This window comes from Toxorhynchites rutilus, chromosome 2, assembly GCF_029784135.1.
Source record: "Toxorhynchites rutilus septentrionalis strain SRP chromosome 2, ASM2978413v1, whole genome shotgun sequence".
NCBI lineage: Eukaryota > Metazoa > Arthropoda > Insecta > Diptera > Culicidae > Toxorhynchites > Toxorhynchites rutilus.
Window position 1 is genome coordinate 214,307,673 of NC_073745.1, and position 18,601 is coordinate 214,326,273.

Sequence of the window (18,601 nt, forward strand, 5' to 3'; positions counted from 1 at the left end):
ATTTTGATGAAATTATACGTTTTATACTCAAAATACTTGGTAGGTATGAGAATAGGTTGTAAACTCTATATGTTACCGGTAGGATACATTTAACCATACATTTAATACCGAATAGGGTGGCTCTATGCAGGAAAAAAGGTCTGGATATTTTTTTCAAAAATTTGACTTCATACCATACATATATTCTTAAATTTTGACCCCAATTCCCTACTTTTAATTGCGATTTTATTAGTTTTGCGTCAAAAATATTCTAATAATTTAACCATTGTTCGTTTTTTCAACAGAACGAATTTATTTAAGTTGTTCAATCACTGATGGCGTAACGCCCGCTTCATTGAACATCCATCTACAAATACACAAGTAACATCAACTCATCTAAAGCAGGAAGCATCTCCGACGAGCTGGAAGCCTTTTTGGATGAGCACAATGAGTTATCGAAATTCTTCAAATCACATTTGCTCGGATTACAAAATGACAATCACGCTATTGCCATCAACCCTGATAAAACATCAGCTGGAGAGCACGTGTGTAGATCCAAAGCACAAGCGCTGCTGGAATCATGATAGCACGGTGATACGAGAAATTTAATGCGAAGAAAAAACAATAATCTGGAATTCATCGTTGACACACACCGTTCATACGACCCTCGCTATGTTCTTCTTCAATGGCACTAACGTTCCCAAGGTTTTGCCTTCTCAACGTAGTACTACTTACGTCATTTTTATTAGTTAATAGTTGAGATTTCTATGACGAACAATACGCCATGAATGTATTCTGGAGTGGCAAGCTCTAGAATACGCGTGACGACAGTGCAAGTCAGAAGGGTTTCTTTAACGAAAAATCTCTTGCATGAACATTATACCAACGAGACCCCGTCACAGATACTTAATTCATTATGAACATCATTTCTCATTTTGATTTAATATTTATGAACATGCGACGAAACAAACAGAGGGCGCGCACGAAGGATTTTTATGTTTATCATATGGTGATTTGACATGGTCAAGAAACGCCAATTCAAGATATCGTAAGCTGTGCCAACAATTTATGGTCGACATATACGCGAAGGTAGAGATTGAACGACTGCAATTCTTACTACACAATCAACAAAAGCGGTGCGAGGAATAATACATTCACTTGCGAGACACTATCATGAGCAACGCCGACACAGCTTTAGTTATAGCCAGGCCAAAGCGCAATGCATTGTCATGACATTGCGCGTGTGTTCAAACACAAAATGAAGTTCGATCGTATTCGTCCCCACATATTGTTGTTTGTATTCTGTTGAATGGAAAAAGCGCAATTTTGCATTCTGTTCAAGCAATCGAGTTGAGCAAATGTGACACCCTTGCCACGCAATTCGACGTAAACAACATTGGTCTCGATGTTCCATTTCTATGAAGCAAAAATAGTAATGGTTTTTCGGGTGGAATAAACACGCAAAATTTAGCATTCAAACCAGAGATCGAAATGCTCGCCGATTTGAGACGAAAAACATCCGTTTTCACCCACAGGGAAAAATAGCTGAGAATATAGGAGGCGAGAGAATGTTATACGCTCACTTCGATTCTCGCGAGAAACGCAAAGCCGATTTTTATTTTTCGGTGAGTTATGATTGCCGAAAAATGGTTTCGTTTTCAGTGACTCCTTGATGCCGATAATGGTTTTTCACTTCTTCAGTACAGCTGAAAACATTGCATGAAAATATGCGGCAATATTGGGTTTCATCGTGAAGTGAACATGAGATGGATTAATATTTGTACAATTCAGACGCTGTCCAAATGCAGATCGTTTGGACGCTGTCCTAACAGATTAACGTTGGTAAAGTTAGCTATGATTTTTCGCTCCATATTTTCAGTACCAAATGAGAGACTAAAAACCATTCTCGTTGAACTTCCGAGAACGAGATTTTCCACATCTCTTTCTCTCTGAAAAAGAATTTTCGGTGAAAACGAAATATCAACAATACACGGTTCATCGAAAACTAGATTGATTGATTGAATATTTATCGTGCATCCGAGCGAGGATTTCGATCTCTGATTCAAACACATTCAAAACAAATTTAGCATCCAAACGAAATCGAATAATAATTTTCATTCAAATTTCAACAATTTAGAATTATTTCCGGAATTATGCCCATCAGATAGAGAGTAAATTGAACCACAAATATGGATGACTTATTTTGACCATTGTTTCGCGACAAGGCGAACGAATTTAAGAGTGTAAAAGTCGATTTGTAAAATCCGTAAAATCCGATCACTCATATGCATATATGAATATTGAGTTCTACAAATCGGTGAAGAGTAATAAAAACATCCATGAATAAAGGAAGCAATATGGCTGTGTTTCAAACTTAGATTACCGATGTGAATACTCCTCGATTGAATGACAACGATAAAATAACGTGATTCCAAACAGGCCGATTAATCAGCTCCATTGAAGTTAGCTGGCGTATCACTGTTTTCCAATTTATGAACGAGACCAAGCTGTTATAAACTAAGCCATGTTGAAAATCACATGGGCGTATTTTCTAACAAGGAGACAGCAGTAAATATTGATTTTTTTATATTTCATTTTTTCTACTTTACGACAAACTTACAAAAGTGAGTCAATATATATACCATTCATGAATTTAATCGAAAGCGAAAATACTAATGTGTTGTGTAATGATGTTATGTTAATAACTAGCATGTACTTGGTTCGCTCTGGCTGCAAAGAGAACGAAGTTTTGCGTGTCAAGCAGAAACATAATTTTGTTTTATTCCTAGTTCTAAAAGTTCTGAATCAGATGTGTGATGTGTGCTTACAGCATGAAAAGTAGTATTATGTTTGACATCCTGTTTGTAGCACGAGAGCGGTAAAATGATAGATTTGATCCGACACAGTCAATTAGTGGGAGCCCAAACTTCCAATTGAAAAATCTCAAAATAATGTTTTTGGCGCTTGGTTCGTTTTGGCAGAACCCCGACCATATATGCCATAGCAATAAGAGCAATATGCCAATATGCAAAACAGAGACACATTGCAAATTAGCACGCATTAAACCTTTTCGCATACTTTGTCACATACATGGCCCAGACCGAAAAGGATATAGGTTCACGTTTATGATCTCCTTTTTACTCACAAAAAACACTTTCCAACTTCATTTTGAAATGTGGTGTAATATTATCACGCATTTATGCAACAGCACCAGTGGTTATGTGGTTAGCGTGGTTGTGCAAAACAACCTTGCATTCCAGCTGGCCTTGATTAGATTCCGTTTGACATCGTTTGGGTTTTTTGGGTACAATCCCAAACTGACCTTCAGTCTGAGAGAATAAGATGTCTGCTCCCATACACACAAACATTTTGAAGCTTTTGAAAAAGATGCTTTTATTTGTTCATTTCAAGCATTTTTTCTGCCGAAGATGAAATGTTTTCAGCCAACGCTAGTTTGGGTGTACTATCGACCGTTGTCACCCGCATCAATTAAATTACAATTTCTCCCTACTTGAAGTGTTTTCACCCAATACACATATGTAGAACTATACTGAGTTCAATATACAACGACGACAGGCAACGTGCTGATACAAGTGCTTTCGAGTCATGCCTTTCCCTCAGCTTTACATCGAATGACTGGCATGGTAACTATCACGTTTAAACGCGGGCTTCGTTCGCGCAGCATCATCCTGTACATATGCTCGAAGCGTTCCAATGTGCTTCAACCACATACGGATGCAAACACTGCGATTTGCCTTCGAGAGTGCGTGGGTGTGATAGCAACAGCAATTGGAGCACGTTTTTTTGTACTCCTTGAAGCCTTACACAGTTTGAATCGAAGCGGAAACTAGGATAACAAGGCTCTCTGAAATGTATACACGACTTCAATTGCTGATGGATGCCTCAATATATCGTTACACCAATATAAACACGTTTTTCCTGTTATCGCTAAATCCGTCTTTTTCTGTTTCTTTTTTTCTCACGCAGATATCAAGCGTCACGTCAATGTCATTTTTGTCCGATGAGAATTTGACGTTCCATCGATTCTCCGACGGCACCATTTCGTTCACAACGGAGCGCAAAAAGTCCGCCGAGGGTGTCCTAGGTCCTGGCCTGAGCAAACCGGGTCAGTCACTAACCATGGACAGGGCGATCCATCGGAAGCAATCCTTCAACCCAGTGTCATCGATGCCCATTTGGACCACCCACACGGCGTTCACTAATTATACCAGCAATGCCATCGTCAACAGTAACCACAGTGACAGCAGCGTCACCGATAACAATGCCAGTACAACCACGGCGGGAATCCCCACGGCGAGCGACCTGCGGTATCTGTCCTCGCCGACTAACGCCAACAATTCCAGCATGATGCAGAATGGGTCCACCGTGAAGCTCTTGTCGACCAAAATCAACTCCCAAAACAATGTAGCCGCTGAAAGCGATGATCATACAAACAAACAGGTGAGTAATTAGAGAGACGTCGTTGCCCATGGTTACTCTCCTCGTCGAATGGTGTAGCTTTTGTTATTATCCCTTCACCTCACGTGTTCCCAATCGAGTGCGATGATGTACTTTTAATTTGCACATCCGTTGATTTCACACCGAGGACGCCATAAGTGTGTTTATTCGCATCAAGTGCTTACTGTCCTTCTCTCATGGGGTGCTGCCTTTAAGTTACAACCTGAGTATGCGATTATGTTAATGTGATTGTTCTTAATGATAATGATGACGATGATGGTGACTTACAATTTATGTATGATTTTTTTATATTGAATTTTTCATAAAATGGTTTGCAAATATTTACTTCCATGAATAAAACGAGAAAGTTACCGCCAATCGGATATAAATATTGGCTCAGCTTCTCCACCTCCACCGGCGGCTTATGTTTACATCCAAGATGCTCCATTTATTCAAATCCACGTGATAACCAATCGCTGATCTCGCGTCGCGCTCGCTGAAAGTCATTTGTTGAACGCGTGGCGACGTTTGTTTACACAAGAAATCGATGGCGAGATGCGCCAAATGTATATATATATTTTCACTTGCTGCTCGCTTGTGAGCTCTGCGCGATTGATACGCAAATTTGATTTCTCTGCAAGTATGTATGATTGGGATTATTTGTGCGTACGTATTTGATTCCGGTTCGCGCTGTTTTATGTGATTGGCCGAAGGTATATTATTTTCGCTTTGAGCATAGTTTACGTTTCGTACAGTTTGCTTTTGCTTACAATTAAATCTATATATATATATATATATATTTATATATTTATATATATATATATATATATATATATATATATATATATATATATGATAGTTCGAGACCCCTCATCACTCTGCCATACAAATGAAACACAAATGTCTGCATTACTCGAGAAATAATCAAGCAAATGAAACCAAATTAGGCATATGGAGGTTTTAGGGTGCCATAAATGATTTTATGGTGGTTAGATATTTCTCCCCCTTCTCTAAGGGGGACTACCATACAAATGAAACACAAATTTCTGCATTACTCGAGAATTAATCAAGCAAATGAAACCAAATTAGGCACATGGAGGTTTTAGGGTGCAATAAATGTTTCTATGGTGGTTAGAAACTCCACCCCTCTCTCTAAGGGGGGGCTACCATACAAATGAAACACAAATTTCTGCATTACTCTAGAATTAATCAAGTAAATAAAATAAAATTTGGCATGTAGAGGTTTTAGGATGCAATACTTTTTTTGGTGGTTAGACACTCCACCCCCTTTCTAAGACAAATGAAACTCAAATTTCTGCATTACTCGAGAATTAATCAAGCAAATAAAACCAAATTAGGGATATGGAGATTTTTTAATATGAGAAATGTTTCTAGGATGGTATGACACCCCTCCTTCTTCTGAAATGTAGGGGTGGAGGGGGTGCAGTAAAAATAATATACATATTTCAACCAAACATATTCCAACTAAAATGACAATTGAAATTTTTTAACGTAGAACTACGTCTTTCAGGAAGGGTGCCAAATCAGAAAACAGGTCACGTTTTTATGAAATAAAGTTAACGTTAATAAATATTTTCACTGTGAACGAATTCTCATGATTTGCATACCAATCGAATCGGAAATTCTCTAAGATTTGTTTGATATGCTATACATTACAATTCGCTAATCTCTAAAGGTTTAAATTCATGAAAACTAGAAGGACTTATTTTTTCCCATACATTTGTTCTGCCGATTTGTGTGCTAACCCTACCCGTATTTCGAATGCTTATAACTTTAACATTTCTTAACAGATCGGAAAGATTTTTTGCATCAATTGATAGGAAATATTTCTACGCGTCTATCACAATTAATCAAATGTAATTTTTCATGAGATGAACAATTGAATAACTGTATAATGTCAAGCGTTCTTGAAACGCCCTAACTGCCAAGTTTTGATTGGCCCGATTTATGGTTTTCCCAACACAGACTTCAAAATCGATGTACCTGTGGAAATCCGTTCTGCAAATATACATGCAAGTCGGGGTTATTTTAACGCGTATACATTAACGCGTCTGGGGGAATCCGCTTTGCAAATACATGCAAGTCGAGGGTATTTTTTGGTGTTGAGTACTTTTGTACTCGCTTGTCGTTGTGCAAACTGGAATATGTTTCCCTAAAACGTACCTTAAAACTGAGAAGCCTGGGAAAATCGTCATTTCAGATACTAGAGGTGAATTAACTTTCGCGGTTCGAGAACGACGTAAACATGAGATGTGCAATAATCTCACAGAGAAATGTAAAATACCATGATCGTTTGATAATTCTTCCGTTCACATATTTTGGTATTAAACAAGTGGATTGCATAACATAATTGCGTAGTTCTACGTTGAAAATATGCGGCCGTGTCCTAGATACAACCCCTCACAATTTTTTATTAATGTGATAAAACGCACTTCTATATCATCTTCTATCTATATAAATAAAAATGGATCACCGAATGTGTTGATAAGAGCAAAACTCGAGATAGGAATTGTCCGATTTAAGACTGTCTTTATTCTATCATATTTTCTGTATCAAACATTTATTCCATGTAACGGAAAACATGTTATTTGCAAGTGGTTGAAAAATCTTGAACGAGAATTATGTCGGAAAATAATCTGATATTATAATGACGAGTTTTGGTAGGAGTACTAGGAATTCTATAGTAAAGGTTATTTTGAAGGGAAGATTAGAAAATCAATCAATGAACAGTTCTGCGATTGGACCTATGAACGTGCGCTTAGTAAAAAAACGTGAATGTGATAACGAAAAATAAATTTTGGGCGGGACGAAGTTTGCCGGGTCAGCTAGTCTTTTATAAATCAAGAATATTTCATGATTATGTGGAAATTTTCGTAATGATTTTTCTCCGCTCTGCTTCTTTATGAAATACCACGAAACACTCGACACATCCGTATAAGTTTGTTCACATTTTCATTATTACTGAAAATGTAAAACGAAATTTCTAAAAACAAAGCTTGCCTGCCCGCATAATCGTCCATTCGCTGCGCAGACCTTCTCTGAAGTAATGACACCGTCTTGCCAAAATTTAGTTTTTTCTTTTAATGTTATCAAGATATGTTTGGATTATTTCCGAGATGTATCCGAGATGAGAGATTTTTTCTTAAAAAAATATAGCTTGACTTCTTACATAGAGTAACACGGGGTGAGTAGGACATACGGGGTGATTTGGATCACCCCTTTATCTCAAAAAGTACGGCTCAACTTGGATTTTTTATAATGTCATCTCCTTCTATTGTTGAACCGTATGTACCTAACGTAGAAAAACTCTGGTAAAATTCGACAGGTGGAAGGAAACGGTAGCATGAACACAACAAGCACTTTGATTGTCAAAAAATTTGAGTTTTCAGATCGTGGTTTTAAAGTTTTTCCCGCTGATTGAACAAACTTTTCGTGTAAGTTCTGTTCGTCTACAGAAGAGGAACAATTTGATGCAGCGAAACTGTCAGTTTCATAACAATAAATGGAATTAATTGCATTTTAATTTTTGCATGTTGTGTGGGGTGACATGGACACGTTTCTGTGGGGTGAATTGGTCCTACAGGTTTGAGGCTTTTCTTTGGTCTAATTGATTCTAGATGCCGCTGAATTACAAAAAAAGGATGGGCAGACAACGTTGGAAGAAAGGGGAGCTTGAAAGAGCAACGCAGGCAATCAAGAACGGATTTTCATTGACCAAGCATTGAAAGTGTTCGAAAATGCTCGAAAAACATTGAAAAGATCCATGCGAATTCGAGATGGTCGGAATCCAATTTTTCTGGTCTGGAATCTGGCCAAGACACCTGGTATCGATCCCAGAACACTGTTACTGATTGTAACATTATCCCAAAATACTTTACATAAACATAAATATGTTTTTTTCGATTAAACACACACTGGACCAAATCACCCCGCATCAAATTTTAATGTCCAAAAATCATCTCTTTTATTATATGATATATTTGGTAATGTGAAGCTTGATATAATGATTAAACATTATTGATAAAGAGAAAACAAGTGTAGCTCAGTATACAATGTGAAATGTTTTACTTATACCGTATTGGTTTGGAAATATTAGGCGATTTGCTTAGGTGGTCCAAATTCCCCCCTTTTCCCTTAATTGAAATGTGGAACAAAAATTAGACAGGCAATCGTTGATTAGCACTGCGATTTTGTTTCATCTTGTTTGCTTGGAGAAGTAACTCCTCAATAGAAGTTTTGCCTGGCTCTGAATAGGGTCGATGGTTTGCGGCTGAAGCTGCTAAAGATATTTTATTCAATCGTTACGTCCTCGCAACCCTTCAACTTTTTAGATCATTCTTTTTACCCCTGAAATAGGTCAGTTTAACACGTTCGTCGTCCAACGCGATACGGCTGAGTTTCTTGCGGATGAACAATAATACATGCCAATGTCATAATATGGATTTCGAAAAACAGCAGTCCAAACCATCCATAATATAAATTAACAAAACGTATAGTATAAACATTATATATTTATGGTTTTAATTTTAATATTTCTTTATACATCCTATAGTTATACAGCCCTTCTATGCCAAACTGATGTAGTGATTCTCAGATTTCCGTGAAAAGTGGTAGTTTTGTTCCTTATCGCAAAATATTATAGCGAATTCGTTTTTAAAACTCAGTTAGTTCCAAACTAACTCTGTAATAAAAAAATGGGTGGGTTATATCTATGATCTTCATTACAAGTAAATTTAATGAGAGTCCTTTTACGTTTGCTGTATATTTGGACAAAATATGTGAACGGAACAATTATCAAATGATTATTTTATTTTACATTTCCCTCTGAAGTTTGCATCTCTCAAGTGTACGTACTTCCACGAATTTGCCTGATTTGATGAACTTCAGGCACTCAGTTTCGATTTTGACATGTACGTCGAATGCATATTGTTTAATCAATAGGCGTTATCGCAGCAAATGGTTTTCAACATTTTGTGTAATCATCAAATGATATGCGTTGAAATGAGTGAGCAGAAGATATGAAGGCATATCCTTCAATACAATCTTGAATAACCGAGCCAAAGCGTTGTGTTCGTACCCGGACCCGTACCCGGAGTGCAAAAAAAACATACGGGTGCAGAAGTACCCCCGCCTTGCATGAATCAGCAATATTCTGGTCTGCACAAAGTAAAAAAGTACTCGCAGTTTGCATTTATTTGCAAATCCAATTTCCCCAGACACCTTTTTTTTAAGTCTGTGTTGGGGAAACACATTTCAGTCGGAACAAAAATACCCCCGACTTGCACGTATTTTCAATGCCGATTTCCCCAGACACCTTGTTTGTGAAGTCTGTGTTGGGGAAACTCATTTCAGTGGGAACAAAAATGCCCCCGAATTGCATGTATTTGCAATGCCGATTTCTCCACCACTGCTTGGTTTTGAAGTCTGTGTTAGGGAACAAATTTCGGTGAGAACAAAAGTCTCCATACCTCCATGTATTTGCAATGCCGATTTCCCCAAGGCTGCTTGATTATGATGACTGTGTTGGGGAAACCGTAAATCGGGCCAATCAAAACGAGCCAGTTAGGGCGTTTAGATAACGCTAACATTTTACAGTTATTCAATTGTTTTTCTAATGAAAAATAACATTTTATTAATTGCGATAGATGCGTAGAAATATTCCCTATCAATTGATGCAAACATCTTTCCGATCCAGTAAGAAATGTTCGACTTATAAGCATTCGGAATCTTTCATTTTTTTCCTGCATGTTTTAGATTTTCATTTTACCCCCCATATTCTCCGGTTAGACATAGTCCCACGTCAAAACGTTTTCAGTTTCACGAATGAGGCGGTTTGTTGGTGTGCGTTATATAGTCTGATTTGTTTATATTTGCGATGACAAATGTACAGTGTCGACGTCTGGTGGCGATATTAGTGCTTAGGAGGCTTAGGAGGCTAAGCAGATCAGAAGGGCCAAGTGCAGTGTAAAAATATAAAAGTTTGAATGAAAATTTCTACTTCATATTGTTTGATTACCTAACACATGTAGTCCTGACACTCACTTAATCATTCCTGTTTGTTCCACAAATAATTACTATCAATATATATAAAAATCTCGTGTCACGGTGTTTGTTACCGAACTCCTCCGAAACGGCTCGACCGATTTTTATGAAATTATACTCAAAATACTTGGTAGGTATGAGAATAGGTTGTAAACTATATATGATACCGGTAGGATACCGATAACCATACATTTAATACCGAATAGGGTAGCTCTATGCAGAAAAAAAGATCTGGATTTTTTTTTCAAAAATTTGACTTCATACCATACATATAACATTAAATTTTGACCCCAATTCCCTATTTTTAATTGCGATTTTATTCAATGACTGATGGCGTAACGCCCGCTTCATTGAACATCCATCTACAAATACACAAGTAACATCAACTCATCTAAAGCAGGGATCATCTCCGACGAGCTGGAAGCCTTTTTGAATGAGCACAATGAGTTATCGAAATTCTTCAAATCACATTTGCTCGGATTACAAAATGATAATCACGCTATTGCCATCAACCCTGATAAAACATCAGCTGGAGAGCACGTGTGTAGATCCAAAGCACAAGCGCTGCTGGAATCATGATAGCAGCGCTAGAAATTTTTTGCGATTTTTTTTTATGCGAAGAAAAAACAATAATCTGGAATTCATCGTTGACACACACCGTTCATACGACCCTCGCTATGTTCTCCTTCAATGGCACTAACGTTCCCAAGGTTTGCCTTCTCAACGTAGTACTACTTGCGTCATTTTTATTAGTAAATAGCTGAGATTTCTATGACGAACAATACGCCTTGAATGTATTCTGGAGTGGCTAGCTCAAGAATACGCGTAACTACAGTGCAAGTCAGAAGGGTTTCTTTAACGAAAAATCTCTTGCATAAACATTAGACCAACGAGACCCCATCACAGATACTTAATTCATTATGAACATCATTTCTCATTTTGATTTAATATTTATGAACATGCGACGAAACAAACAGAGGACGCGCTCGAAGGATTTTTATGTTTATCATATGGTGATTTGACATGGTCAAGAAACGCCAATTCAAGATATCGTAAGCTGTGCCAACAATTTATGGTCGACATATACGCGAAGGTAGAGATTGAACGACTGCAATTCTTACTACACAATCAACAAAAGCGGTGCGAGGAATAATACATTCACTTGCGAGACACTATCATGAGCAACGCCGACACAGCTTTAGTTATAGCCAGGCCAAAGCGCAATACATTGTCATGACATTGCGCGTGTGTTCAAACACAAAATGAAGTTCGATCGTATTCGTCCACACATATTGTTGGTTGTATTCTGTTGAATGGAAAAAGCGCAATTTTGCATTCTGTTCAAGGTCAAGTCCAATCGAGTTGAGCAAATGTGACAACCTTGCCACGCAATTCGACGTAAACAACATTGGTCTCCATGTTCCATTTCTATGAAGCAAAAATAGTAATGGTTTTTCGGATGGAATAAACACGCAAAATTCAAACACATTCAAAACAAATTTAGCATCCAAACGAAATCGAATAATAATTTTCATTCAAATTTCAACAATTTAAAATTATATCCGGAATTATGCCGATCAGATAGAGAGTAAATTGAACCACAAATACGGATGACTTATTTTGACCATTGTTTCGCGACAAGGCGAACGAATTTAAGAGTGTAAAAGTCGATTTGTAAAATCCGTAAAATCCGATCACTCATATGCATATATGAATATTGAGTTCTACAAATCGGTGAAGAGTAATAAAAACATCCATGAATAAAGGAAGCAATATGGCTGTGTTTCAAACTTAGATTACCGATGTGAATACTCCTCGATTGAATGACAACGATAAAATAACACGATTCCAAACAGGCCGAATAATCAGCTCCATTGAAGTTAGCTGGCGTATCGCTGTTTTCCAATTTATGAACGAGACCAAGCTGTTATAAACTAAGCCATGTTGAAAATCACATGCACGTATTTTCTAACAAGGAGACAGCAATAAATATTGATTTTCTATATTTCTTTTTTTCTACTTTACGACAAACTTATAGTACTGTTTTCAGTTGACGTTTAACTTTTAAGAGATCAAACATGTCAGTTACGTTAATGAAATACACCAAGAAACATCATATAACCTTTCGTTCAAATCATTTAATTCGTTTTTTGATCGGTCACATTCGATTTATTTTAAAGATCGTTAAAATTTTCAAACACACTTACAATACATTAGTGTGTTTTATTCAACACCCAAAATATTCACTAGAAATAATTTATTTGGCAGAATAACGTTTGCCTGGTCAGCTAGTCATAATATAAAATCATCATCAGACACAGTTTTCGTTCAATATGTTTTTGCAATTTCGGAAAAAAACCTCTTATTTCATCAAATAAAATAAAAAAACGATACGTTAATTTTCATTCAAATTTTTGATTTTGAAAGCATGTTTATTCCACCTGAATATCCATCATTATTTTCAACGAAAGCACACGAAGATTAATGCCGTTTACGCGAATACACTCTTCAAAATCAGAATCCGAATTGGATTACGATTCCAATAATACAAAAGCAATAGCAGAAGATTTTCCATTTTCATAGTCTTTATTTTTAGATTTTCCAAAACAATACTCGGAACTTGAGAGTTCAGTATAGTTGTATGGGTGAACCCGAGTGCGAACCCGTGAAACATCTCAGTGCGAAACTAACAGCATTCGGGTTGAACCTGAGTGAATACTGAGTGAAACTGAGTGAATAAAAAAACGTTTTGACAGCAGTTAGTTTCGCACTGGGGTTGACTGAACAAAAACGAATTCGCAATTAGACCCGCATTGTTTTTTTATTTTTTCATGAGGGTGTCCATTTCCATTTTAGGGGGGTCCCTATTTTTCCGAAAATGATTTTTGTCAAAAATTCATAACTGTTGAACAGCTAGACCGATTCTGATTAATGTAATAAATTGAAAGCAATTAGATAGTCTTCTTTGAAAAAAAAATACAATACTTGCGAAAAAAATTGTTTTTGTTTCTGTAATTATTGATTGTATTTGTTTTTCATAGGTTCCATGGTCTCGAGACCAAGGGCGTCCATCTTTTTCTTTTTTTCCTGAAAACTGATTTTTTTTCACATTTTTTGCGTTATGTTTTGTTCTTGAGCTATGAATTTTTCAAAATTAACCGATGATCCAAAAAATCATTTTTTCATTTTTCCAAAAATGCGCATTAGTCGAATTAACCTGTTGCGTACTCACTACAAGCAATACCTGTCGGGCGAAGAAAAACTTTGTTGTATGTTGAAAAGACCACAATTATCCAAAAAATCTTCGATGGGTGAGGCATCGACATCAGAGACGGAGTGGATGTGAGGAAAATTTGGGAAAAAGTAATCCATTATTTTCTCGATAGCTGGCTGTAGTGATCGACATACCATTCTGAATCATATTTCGGACGCTTAAGGCATTCGATGCAAAAAGCAGATCTAAACTTTATGCACAAGTACTATTTGGTGCCATACAAATGAAACACAAATTTCTGCATTACTCGAGAATTAATCAAGGAAATGACCCCAAATTAGGTATATGGAGGTTTTAGGGTGCAATAAATGTTTCTATGGTGGTTATACACTCCACCCCCCTTTCCAAAGGATAGCTGCCATACAAATGAAACACTAATTTCTGCATAACTCGAAAACTAATCAAGCAAATGGAGCCAAATTTGGCATGTGAAGATTTTAGGGGACATGAAACGTTTCTATGGTGAATATACACTTCCCCCCTCTCTAAGGGGGAAGAGGGGAGGGATATGTCTTTTTTCTATCATATTTTCTCTATCATACATTTATTCCATGTAACGGAGAAACATGTTATTTGCAAGTGATTGAAAAATCTTGAGCGAGAATTGGGTCTGAAAATAATCTGATATTATAATGACGAGTTTTGGTAGAAGTACTAGGAATTTTATAGTAAAACATAAATTCAATGGGGTCGATTAAGAGCTCAATCAATGAACAGTTATGTTATTGGACTCATGAACTTGCACTTAGGTAATGATAACAAAAATCAAATGTTGGGCGAGACGAAGTTTGCCGGGTCAGCTAGTGGTTGGAATAAATGTATTGGAAAATGAAAATGTTGCCAATTTTTTTAAAATTTAAGCCGTTTGCCGATAAGGGAATCATAATGTTATACATTAACAAACAAATCTTATAGAATTTCCAATTCGATCATCGAATTTGATTCGTAGCGGGGATAGTTATTAGCGTTAACTTTATTTAATAAAATGGTAACCTGTTTTTTTGATTTGGCACCCTTACTGAAAGACGTAGTCCTACGTCAAAAGGAGCTTCTGAATCAAAAACCTAAAAAGCAGAGCAATAAGACAGTCATTTTTCAACAAGACAACGTTTGTTTTCGTACCCTCCTTGAACCTATATGGGAACGCTAGAATGGGAAGTTTTACTTCATCTATCGTATTCATAGAATGTGCGACTATATTTTTCCATCTATAACAAATAGCTAGTGCAGGTTATGTGCAGTTTTTTGTCGACGAGAAGTTCTAAAGCTACTAAAACGATGGCCTTTTTCGTTAGATTTACATTGCGAAGAAGCGATTTTTATTAAACGGTTTCATTTAGCTTGCCCTGTAATTTGTATGTTCGTATGTTTGTATGTTTGTATGTTTGTAACATGCGCTACAGACCGCTTTACCACATTAATAGAAATTTGCACCCCTTCCTGTTGATCGATAGATCTGTAATTTAGAACACACCTTTTTCTTTGCAGTCATTAAAAAACTGCGTATTTCATGATTTGAAAAATCCAAGATGGCGGCCGCTACAAAATGACGGATTACATATTTTCTCAAAACCCCATCAATATGGGTATCAAATGAAAGGGCTTGACTAGTAGAACACAGTTATTTATGAAAAATGCAAATCCAAAATGGCCGCCACTACAAAATGGCGGATTACATATTTTCTCAAAACCCTATCAATATGGGTATCAAACGAAAAGTATTGACTTGTATAACATAGTTATTCATGAAAAATGCAAATCCAAAATGGCCGCCACCACAAAATGGCGGATTACATATTTTCTCAAAACAAACCTTATCAAAATGGGTAAAATAAAATCGTGGGGCACATCGGATTTCCATTATCCACAGTTAGTTGTTTCATCATATACTCACGATTTTATTTTAGTCTCATCATTGTGCTAGATTAATGAAGGAAGGGATGTGATAACTACTAAATGCTACTTGCCTAATTATTTTCTAGCTTTTAGTACATTAAACCGTTTAACTTAAAAAGATTTCTTTACTTTTTTTTATTTACTTCTCATACGATCATTTGAAGACATGAGAAACATTTCGAAACCTTATGTTACGGCCTCTTTATCCGAGGTCAGCAATTGTTCTGATTTTCAATGGCTGATATCAAGTAAATCGTGTTGGTTGGGGTGTGTACGATGTAAAGTGTCGTCAACTTGTTTCTTAGTGTCACTGAACGCTATAATCCATAGATAGATGTGCACTTACCTTCTCAATGTAAATCTAACCAAAACGGGAGGGAAAGATAGGAAAACACCCAAATTGATGGGATGTTATCAATGTCGTTGGCACGGTTCAGCGTCAAATGAATAAATGTCGATGACACAAAAACACGCCCCCGCCGATGCTCGATTCTCTACGACCTATCCTACTTATAGGCGATATAGCTCCGAAGCCCCTATAATGTTGATTCGATGTACTTCGAGTGCTTCAACATATGCTATTTTTAGCTAATCATTCATACCTTTCGTGTGAATCAATACTTAACGGCAGCAGTTTTCGTTTGAATTTGCCAGTTCCCATCGTGTTTTCCGTGGAAAACTAATCAACTTGAAAGCTCTGATTCGCTGCGTAGGTGCTTCTGGCAAGGATAATGTTTTCCTTGCTGCCCTAAGACATAATAAGAGTTGCTTTTCGTGATAACAATCGCTTGCGCATTCAAATGGGTCAAAATCAATCTCTGGGAGCATGTTTCAATAATATGAGAAGTATTGAAATGGTAATGCTAGCTCGAACGCTCCACAGAAAATTTAATTCAATTTATTTCGAACTGCAACATAGCTGAGTGAGGGAGTATGCGGATAGCTAATGGAATCAGTTGAATGGACAAACTCAGAAAATTACAAACCACACAACCGCAGATGCGAAAACCATCCCGGACTCTCCACGCTCATTCTGCGACCCGTCGGGGTGTGCAATTCCAGAAAACCGAAAGAAAACTGTAACTTCCCAGACGAAGAGTGGTGTTGGGGGTTATGAGCACACCGGTCGGTCGGTACACAGTTCAAGATATAAATTATTCCTCCACAAAGCCATAATCCATAGCCCACGCTCTTCGCTTGGAGCTCATATCCCTGCCGGTGACTCCTTTGTTTTTCCCTGAGGCTAGCTCGGGGCCCGGAGGTCCGGAGAGGTCAGGAGATGGGAGATGTGATTCCCGTTTTGTTGATTTCTTGCCACTGATATGTACCATTTGCTCTGTGGTTCGCACTCTCCGCTCCCGACAACCCTATATGTACCATACGAGCAAACTATCCGCCCAGGTACATCCAGATTTCCACTCTTCTGTGACCACATATGTTGTGGATCGTCGAGTCGGTCTTCATGGGAAAGCGGAATGACATGTGACTCCACACGATCGGCGGAGTTCTCCAGTGTGGCTTCCGTGGCACGTTGTTGGCTAGAATCGTAGTGCAATATGCCAAGATAAACAGCATTCTGGTTATACACGCTGGATGTGTTGTGTGCGTACCAATTGTACGCCTCATAAATAAAATCTTTGTTTTATTTTTTCGCATATTTTTCTGCTCGTCCACGCTATGGATCGTTAAGCACACAAATGTTAAGCCTCATGAACCTTATAATAAGTTGTGCTCGCCATATCAGATCTCCGCAGTTTATCCATCGGAGTGAACGGTTTTTTTTCGTAGTTCCGGTGAACTGCCCCATTAGAAGTTTTCCATGTTTCCAGATGATTTCACTTGAATCGATTTATGTCCTCCGATTGACATTTTCGGCTCGAAAAGTTCTCACACCATTTCGTTGGACAGTACATCGGGGCATGACAAGATGATCACATGTTTAGAAACTGCATTGGAAACTTGTTGCTTCACGCAACAACCCGCGGAAGCTTTCCCAGAAACTCGAGGTTATTTCAGCCAACTTGTGCAAGTGTTTCTTTTATTAAATTTCCGTTCGCGTGTTTCGCTGTTTCCTCGGAACACGCTTTCGTTTTTGATTGTGTGTTTTTTTTCGGTGGATTTTTTTTCGTTCCACATTCGCAAAGCAATGTTCGTCGATTTGCTGCACAATATTACACAACATAATTTAAAGATTACCTGAGTTGGATTAGTTTGAATATCGCCATAAAGTGTTTTATATCATTATGCTGTTGTTAACACATTCCATACACTCAAAAACAGACTATCGATTACTGGTGTCTGTAGAATGCTATATAACTTGTTATACAACATCGATGATCATGTACCTCCAATGGATTTGAAAGGTGTTGGTATAATTTTGCACAATATAATTCCGGAAACATGAACCAATTCTATTTTGGGACTACATCTTCCACGTCAACTATATTCCGATAAGAGGAACGCAATACATATCCTATATTTATTTTTCCCAGTAACGTGAATATTCATACGAAAGAAATGGATGTTAATGATCCGGCTAACACCGCACGAACGAAATGTATGCTATCAGCTCAGCATCTCGTAGTCAACATCTACAATTGTAAACGCCAGACGATGTGGATAGAATTTGAAGTTGCAATTCAGCATCTATTAACCCGTATCTGTGGTTGTGTAAATTCTACACTGCCCTGTATCTTCAAAATAATACAACTTTATTCTGAAATAGATTAAATATTTCATTCATGATAGCGTCTCGTTTTTTTTCGAATCACGGTAAATTGATAAATTACTACTTTAAAATTACTGACCCGGCAAACTTCGTCCCGCCCAAAATTAATTTTTCGTTTTCACATTCACGTTTTTTTACTAAGCGCACGTTCATAGGTCTAATCGCAAAACTGTTCATTAATTGATTTTTTCATCTACCATTTA

The 18,601-nt window shown here is 37.3% G+C and overlaps 1 protein-coding gene across 5 annotated transcripts in view; it reads left to right on the forward strand.

Annotated features, from left to right (window-relative positions):
* LOC129764698 (sodium- and chloride-dependent neutral and basic amino acid transporter B(0+)) overlaps window positions 1-18,601 on the forward strand; it is a 294,398-nt gene that overhangs the window by 126,890 nt on the left and 148,907 nt on the right. For all 5 annotated transcript variants that reach the window (XM_055764056.1, XM_055764060.1, XM_055764059.1 and 2 more), the window contains one exon: window positions 3,967-4,440. In XM_055764056.1, coding sequence (XP_055620031.1) covers window positions 3,967-4,440 — 474 coding nt within the window. The remainder of the gene's footprint in view (window positions 1-3,966; window positions 4,441-18,601) is intronic.